Source organism: Sphaerodactylus townsendi, linkage group LG02, assembly GCF_021028975.2.
Source record: "Sphaerodactylus townsendi isolate TG3544 linkage group LG02, MPM_Stown_v2.3, whole genome shotgun sequence".
Lineage (NCBI taxonomy): Eukaryota > Metazoa > Chordata > Lepidosauria > Squamata > Sphaerodactylidae > Sphaerodactylus > Sphaerodactylus townsendi.
In genome coordinates, this window is record NC_059426.1 from 72,220,242 (window position 1) to 72,227,726 (window position 7,485).

Below are 7,485 nucleotides of genomic sequence, written 5' to 3' on the forward strand. Positions count from 1 at the left end.
GGCAGGAAGGCTGCAGTTTATAACACTCTTTATTGTATGCATTAACGTGTTCTTTCTATGTTGTTTTTAATGTCTACAATCCAGTTTTTGCATATGCTCATGATATGACATTTTATATTGTTTCTTCGGCATTGTTTTTAAATCTTTTTAAATTTTTTATTAAACTTTATTACAAACATCTCTTAAAAAGAAAAAGAAAAAGAAAGAAAATACACATACACTACATAATTCCAAGTCAGAGTTGGAACCCCAATTTGGCTCCCAAAGTAACAACGATAACAGTGCCAAACAGATTAAGAGAATCTTATACACAACCAAAGAGAACCAGTGGCTTCCTTCTTAAAACTCAAATGAGTAAGTCTAAAAAGGGGATATTTTCCCATTTTAGGTTTTAACAATCCAGTTGTTCTAGTTCAGGGGTAGGGAACCTGCGGCTCTCCAGATGTTCAGGAACTACAATTCCCATCAGCCCCTACCAGCATGGCCAATTGGCCATGCTGACAGAGGCTGATGGGAATTGTAGTTCCTGAACATCTGGAGAGCCACAGGTTCCCTACCCCTGGACTAGACCTACAAAAATGTCATCATAGAAGCATTTCTTGAATGACCTTGCTTAGCTTCTGACAAGATCAGGACAACTCATGTCAGTTTATCAGTAGTTCACCATATTAATAATACAGATCTTGTGAGTAAATAAAATCAGAATTTCATGTTTGGCAAATGCATTCATTGAACAAAGTACGGATCCCATTTCAATGTTTTATTGAAAAAACTGATTGAAGAAACATCTGATAAGGCTGTCACAAAAAGAATTTTAGTGCATTGACTTTAACTCTGGTTACAATTCCACTGTCAATGAATACAGGTACTAATCAACTGATTTTGTGTGTGTGTGTGTGTGTGAGAGAGAAAACATCTTGTAAAGAAAAAGGCATCATTTATTTGGTTTTAGGTGATGGAAGCACAGCAAGTGAGATGTAATCATAAAAGAAATATTTATCACAGTCATAGGAGAAGACAGCATTTTGTTGGGTTTGCCCATGCAGGTAACTCCAGTTCTTGGGTGAACCTTACATGAGGTGACTCAAAGGAGCACTGGACTGAACTCAGGGGAGACGGTAGTGTGGAAGAGGTGGAGTAGTAGCTTAACATCCTAGCTCCTGAAAAGGGGATATTGTGAACTCCTCGGGTCACTGGTGCTGTTCTTGTAAGAGGGGAAACCCGTAGCTTGCTGTGCCTCTTGAGAAAAAGATGACCAGTTTTGGAAAAATGGAAGTAAATAATTTTAAACTGCTTGGTGTGCTATCTCCCTCAATTCTCTCATGGTTTCTTGACGAAGACTTTCACTTTTCAGCAGAAGCCACAAAGTCATACGGGGGAGGAGGGGAAAGACAGACTTCTGTAGGAAACATCCCACCTGCACTGATAGTGTAGGGTATCGCCATCATGCCCTGGAACGCAGAAAAATCAAGCATTACCAGAAGTATTTACATTGTTATCACCTTCATTATTGTTGCTGTCATGATGACATTCTGCAAAGCCACTGTAAGATGATAGGTAGAGGGTTTTAATTCCCCCAATTATTCTGGATCTATACACTAGTTCAGGTTCTACTGCATTAACAAGGAACAGGTTTATCAACCTTCTTACTTTCTATACCTCCTGTAAACTGGAAAAATAGACAGGATTATCATCACATATATTATGATGAAGCCATTTTAAAAGTTCAAAGTGCCCCCTGAGAGCAGTATGGCTGTTGATCTAAGACCAGGGAAAAACAAGTTTAAACCTATTCCAGTGATATTGGGCCAGTCACTCTCTCAAAGCCAAGCCTGCTCGACAGGATTACTGTGAGGATAATATGGGTTAAAATACAATAGAATGCACATCTATCTGCAACTATAGCTAAATAGTTTACCAAGGATTTTTCTCTGACTAGGAATAACAAGGTATATGGGGGAGGAGTTTAGTTGGTTTTACTTAATATTGTTTTGCACGGTCAGGATAGTTGGTCAGTAATCAATATGTTTGTCCCACAACTCTCATACTAGGAGATCTTTGGAAAATAAACATTTACATTATTCTGAGTATTTTAAATGCTTTTTTAAAAAAACAGCGTAGAAACTGAGTAGGTGGACAGAGATATGTTACTAGTAACTAATCAAATCATAGGCCAGTTATACACAATGTGCTTGCAGCGTGATGGGGCAAATGTCTATCGTAGCAAAATTTCTCGTTCGGACCTGTTTCATCAAGCACTGCTTTCACGTTCCATTCTCTCTGTGGCAAGCTGGACCACTTTTCGGACAACTTTAATTTGCTTCACAGCCAGAATGGGACAGATTTTCCAGTGAGCACAGCTTTGGCCCGGACATCTTCCCACTGCCCAAAGCCAGTCTTCCCTCTCCCTCACGTCACTTTGTACACCTTCCCCCTCCCTTCCTTCCATGTTGATGACTGCTTCAGGTAACAGAAAAGAAGCTCACTCACACAATACCAACCTCTAATTCTCTTGATACTTTGATATATCAGTATAAAGAGAGCTTGGAAATAACAAGCCTCTGTCCTCCAGCGGCAGCAGCACCAGCAACAGGAAGTGTTGTGTGGAGGGGAGGGGGAGAGAATATCAGCTTTAGGATGATTTTCTTCTTTAGCAGCCTATCCAGGGAGCTTTACCTCTTTTATGGGGGGGGGGGTTTACTTTTGGAACAGTGATATTAACGTGAATGCAGCTTAAAGGGCTAAGCCAGCAGTCTTGACTACCAGGTGTAATGAGATCTGTGACTTTAAGAATCATTTGAAGGGCAAAGTTAAGAGAACCAGGCCTGGACAGCACTCTGCAGAAAATCTCCTGGGGAAAGAGAGAGTGTCTCCTCATGTGTAAACACAGAAACACAAGCAGAGTTCTCTGCAAGCCCACTGCACAGAGAATAGCCTCAAGTTAAGCATTCCATGTGTAATGGGCCACAGACAATATCTGGATTGAATCCACACAGAAATCACAATTGCACTATATGAATCAGCTGGGGAATAATCTAATTCTCCTGTGAACAAAATTATTTTCAACTGGCTGCTGGAAAATTTGCAAAATAAACATGTTTAATGCATAATTGAATATTCAAGCAAGACATAAAAAGTCCTTTGAAAAATGAAAGGTGAAACTGCCCTCCTTGATTCTGTTAACAGTTAACTGCCATCAGGGGCACAGATAATTTCCATTCTGTGTCCTTCATGACAAAACATTGCCTCAGAACAAATACATGTTTTGCTACAAGGTGCAGCCAGCTAAAATGGGGCTAATCATAATCCTCATCAATGAGGATGCAGGTGTCACGTATAGCAACAGAGGATCAGACTTATGATCTGGAATCAAGCAATGGATTCAGACGAAGATGCAGAGAACTCCATAGTAGCCTACAGGCATATTTCATTCATGTTTTATTTACTTGTACAAGTGAAACCCCCCCCCCCCTCCCGTAGCCACTTCTTCTTGGACTTTGTAACATGATCTTAACTCTGAGCAGGGTATCAAGTACTTACCATATCACTGTCAGAAGAGGTTGCCTCATACCCAAAATGTGCAGTCCAAATAGTGATGCAAAACTCCAGGGTGCTAAACAAGAGAAGCAGGATAGCAAGACCCAAACCTACGGACTGCAGAGCATAGAACCATATGAATTACCTATTATTCACCTCTCAGTTCTAGTAAAACAATACAAAGAAACAATATGTATAACCACCACCTGGGTAATGATAACTTGAAAACATCACTGGAAAATTCCTCCAGGATAGACCTGAAGGCAGTGGTGAGCATTCTGAACTACTTGGTCAAGGGCCTGTATGACATACAACAATTCCTTTGAACATGTGACTGTAAAATAGCGAGGGTGGTTTGCACATTGACTTGGAGGGGATCAGGAATGCTCCCACTCTTCTGTCATTGTTTAATATGGAATTATTGAGGATGACCAGCCAAAAGGAATAAGGTAAATGAAATTGAGGGCATGTTTATAAAGGGAACAGGCTTGTACTTTACTTCACTGTTTATTGTATGTAGTATCTTGTTTGCACTGCATTATTTTCTTATGTGCAGGAAAGCATTTTTTATCAAGAGAATCAGGTTGTACTAGTAAATGGCATTTTGTCAGGAGGGCGCTTTTCATACAGGGGATAGGGTTATCCTTTATTGCACTGCTTGCTGTAGGTATTGTCTTGTGCGTCCTGCATTGATTTTGAACTTTTGTAATCCAGTACCAGCTTTGTTTATGGCATACTGTATATCATTTTCTTTATTCCATTGCTTATAATCCTCTTTGAGATTCAGTGAGAAATGCAGATTATAAGAACAGTAACAAAGATAAAATAAAACTATAGGGAGACCTATCACTGTGAAGCCCTGCTGGTGGCCTTCTGATGGCCCACTGTGGGACGAAGAGCGGACTGGATGGAACTTGAATCTGATCTGTCAGGGCTCTTATTCAGATGGTTAGATCTTTGTTCCATAATCAGAATGAACTCCAGAGCTTGCAAGAATTCAAGATTCTAAAGTCCCAATTGAAAGAACGCAAGAGCACAGCTGGATCAGACCAGTTGTCCATGTAGTCCAGGATGATTTCACACAACTGCCAAACCAGCTCTCTTGGTGGGCCCACAATCAGGACATAAAGGTCAAGGCCTTTTTGCGCTTGATATTCAGACTTTTGCTACTCTGTATGTAGAGGTTCCCTTTATTCACCATGACTAATGTCAATTAATGGAGCTAACTTCCATGAATCCGTCCAATTCTCTCTTCTCACAGCTGCCACTATGTGCACTGACAACGAATTTCACTATTTAACTGAGTTAAGAAGTATTCCCTTTTGACTTTCCTGAACGTTTTGCCCGTCCACTTCATTGGGTGTCACTGAGTTCTAGTAATAAGGGACAGGGAGAAAATGTTCTTTCCACTTTCTCCCCCCCATGCATAATTTTATAAATCTCTATCATATCCTCCTTAATTGCCTTTTTTCCAAACTGAAAATTTCCAGATTATTTAGCACTTCCTTATTCAGAAGGATCCATCCTCTTCTACTCATGAGCTTTTGAAAATATATCTTTTTAAAAGCTGTTAAGTCCAAGTATATCAGGTTTGCTGGGTCACCCTTACACACATGCTTTTTAATCTGCTCAAAAAGTATGGATGGATGGATGGATGGATGGATGGATGGATGGATGGATGGATGGATGGATGGATGGATGGATGGATGGATGGATGGATGGATGGATGGATGGATGGATGGATGGATGGATGGATGGATGGATGGATGGATGGATGGATGGATGGATGGATGGATGGATGGATGGATGGATGGATGGATGGATGGATGGACATAAGAAACCCCAGTGGACAGCCTGATTTGCATGCTATTTTTTCCTCAGCACTTCCCACTTTTAAAATGAGAAATGCCTAGTTTCTTTGGCAGTGGGAACTACTGCAGAGCAAACAGCAAGCAAAGCTCTAGCTGCCTGCACATTTCAGTCCCATTACTGCATGTCCATTCTTTGGGTCACACCAGTGAAAGGTTTTGAATTTACTTATGCACATACCTTTCCATTCGAATAATAAACTGGTCTTATAGCTAAATCTGTTATATATAGAACTGCTCCAGTCACTGCAATTATAGCACTGGCGATGTTCATTTGCATGCTTCTTTTTATCTGAAACAAAGACAAAGAATCAAGGTGCAGGGACAGGAGCATAGGTCTCCTTCAAATCAAACAGTTCAACTGAATAGCTAAATCCAGATAGTGTTTTCCTCACCTCTGCCGCAGGTTCTGGAGATCAGACCTGCACTGAGGGTCCCTGTTTGCAACTTAAGTCCCAGTGCATGGAGGCCAATTCAGAACAGGATTGTGGCATGCCAGAAGAGGGGACTTCCGCCTCCTTCTGTGCACCAAGGCCCGAGGGGCACTATTTGTCCCACTAGGGAAATTTATATACAGCATACCAATATACATTCAAGTTGTGCAGCTTCACATTCTTTAAATTTCTCCTAATGAAGAAGCAAATATAGCTCAGTGCTCCCCCTTCTGATCTGCTTTGCTACCAGTAAATGTCTTTCCCACACACACGGCAGGTGAAAATGGCACTACTCATATTAGGACATATAAAAACCATGTACCCGGCTGTATTGCCTAGAAAAAGAAAGAAAGCAGATACACTATCTTCAGAATCTGCCACAGGATGCTGTTTTCCAAATGGGCTTCTGCCTGCCATAAGTCTTTTTCTGTGATTTTCTAACCTGAATTGGGAATTCTTGATTCATACTCATTCCTGTTGAGAGTTATTTTTTAACTTTAGCTGTTTTTTAAACTAGTGATAAAACATATTGAGTGAGAAAATACAACAGGTTCTAGAAAACTGTTGTTTGCAAAGCTGGATCTCCCCATCTTCATAGACACACCACCACCACCCAGTTTGCAAAGCTAGAGCCAAGCTCTGCAAAAAATGGGGGCAGCAGGGTGTTTGTGAAAATGGGGGGGGGGGGTTCTCCATAGGCACCCCACCTTTTTTCTTCTGCTGTTTTTCTCTGCCACTATGGCCCCTTCTGCACAGCACAGGTAGAGCAGGTTGCAGTCAGGATAAAGTAACTGGCTCTCCTGTTTTTGCATTCGCATGCCTCTGTGCAGGCAGTGAAAGGCGCCTGTGGAAGCAATTCAGGTTGCAGTTGTGCCTTTGCATGGAGACACTTTTTTCCCTACTCACCTCCCTCTGCTGTTTAGCTACGCGGGCAGGCAGACATGGACCTCCACAGCCATGCTGACATCACTGTGCCCTGCGTGGCCATGCAGCTGAGAGGAGGGAACGGAAAAAGGAAAAAAAGGAAGCATGGTCGAGTAAACTGCTTCCCGGGCAGCTGTTCACTCACAAGTGGCTGCAACCCGCATTAAAATGAAAGAATAGCAGATAGCATGATTCTGAAATAACCCGTTTTGGGGGAGTTAATACGGAGTAGCCTTATAGAAGAGAAGAAAGGAAATAGTAGACAGACAGAATAAAATATTTGTTTTCTTTTCTATACTCTGTAGATTATAGGTTTTATATATATATATATTTACCAGGAAGATGGTCTTTCGTTTTTCAGCTGCAACGGAAAGAGATCCAGAAGCTATGAACTGTCCAAAAGAGAGGGAAAATATTTTAAACTGAAGTCTACTTCATTTCTTTTACAACTATAATCTGCCAAGGCTGAATTCTTATTCAGTTCTTATGTCATTTTAAAAGTAAGTTAGGTTCCATAATATTAGATATTAGATGCAATGCAATAGCATTAGTGATAGCGGAGCCAGGAGAGAATCCCGCTCCTGGACTGTGCCAGAACTGGGGGTGGGGGGGGGGGGGGGTGGGGGGGGGGGGGGGTGGGGGGGGGGGGGGGTGGGGGGGGGGGGGGGTGGGGGGGGGGGGGGGTGGGGGGGGGGGGGGGTGGGGGGGGGGGGGGGTGGGGG

The 7,485-nt window shown here is 42.0% G+C and overlaps 1 protein-coding gene across 1 annotated transcript; it reads right to left on the minus strand.

Moving 5' to 3' along the window:
- Positions 1-802: 802 nt before the first annotated feature.
- On the minus strand, positions 803-7,149 carry LOC125427475 (membrane-spanning 4-domains subfamily A member 15-like). The gene is made up of 4 exons (XM_048486948.1): positions 7,099-7,149; positions 5,587-5,697; positions 3,541-3,654; positions 803-1,451 (listed from the first exon to the last, which is right to left on the minus strand). The coding sequence occupies exons 2-4, from the start codon at positions 5,683-5,685 to the stop codon at positions 1,344-1,346; spliced, it is 321 nt and encodes a 106-aa protein (XP_048342905.1). The 5' UTR covers positions 5,686-5,697; positions 7,099-7,149; the 3' UTR covers positions 803-1,343.
- Between the last annotated feature and the right edge of the window lie 336 nt (positions 7,150-7,485).

What these genes read in the sequence shown, in the direction of transcription:
- LOC125427475 (XM_048486948.1), bottom strand. Translation starts at nt 5,685, where the DNA reads ATGCAAATGAACATCGCCAGTGCTATAATTGCAGTGACTGGAGCAGTT. An exon ending in TTTATTATTCGAATGGAAAG is followed by an intron (nt 3,655 to 5,586) that starts GTATGTGCATAA and finishes TATGCTCTGCAG; the next exon opens with TCCGTAGGTTTGGGTCTTGC. An exon ending in CCTCTTCTGACAGTGATATG is followed by an intron (nt 1,452 to 3,540) that starts GTAAGTACTTGA and finishes TCTGCGTTCCAG; the next exon opens with GGCATGATGGCGATACCCTA.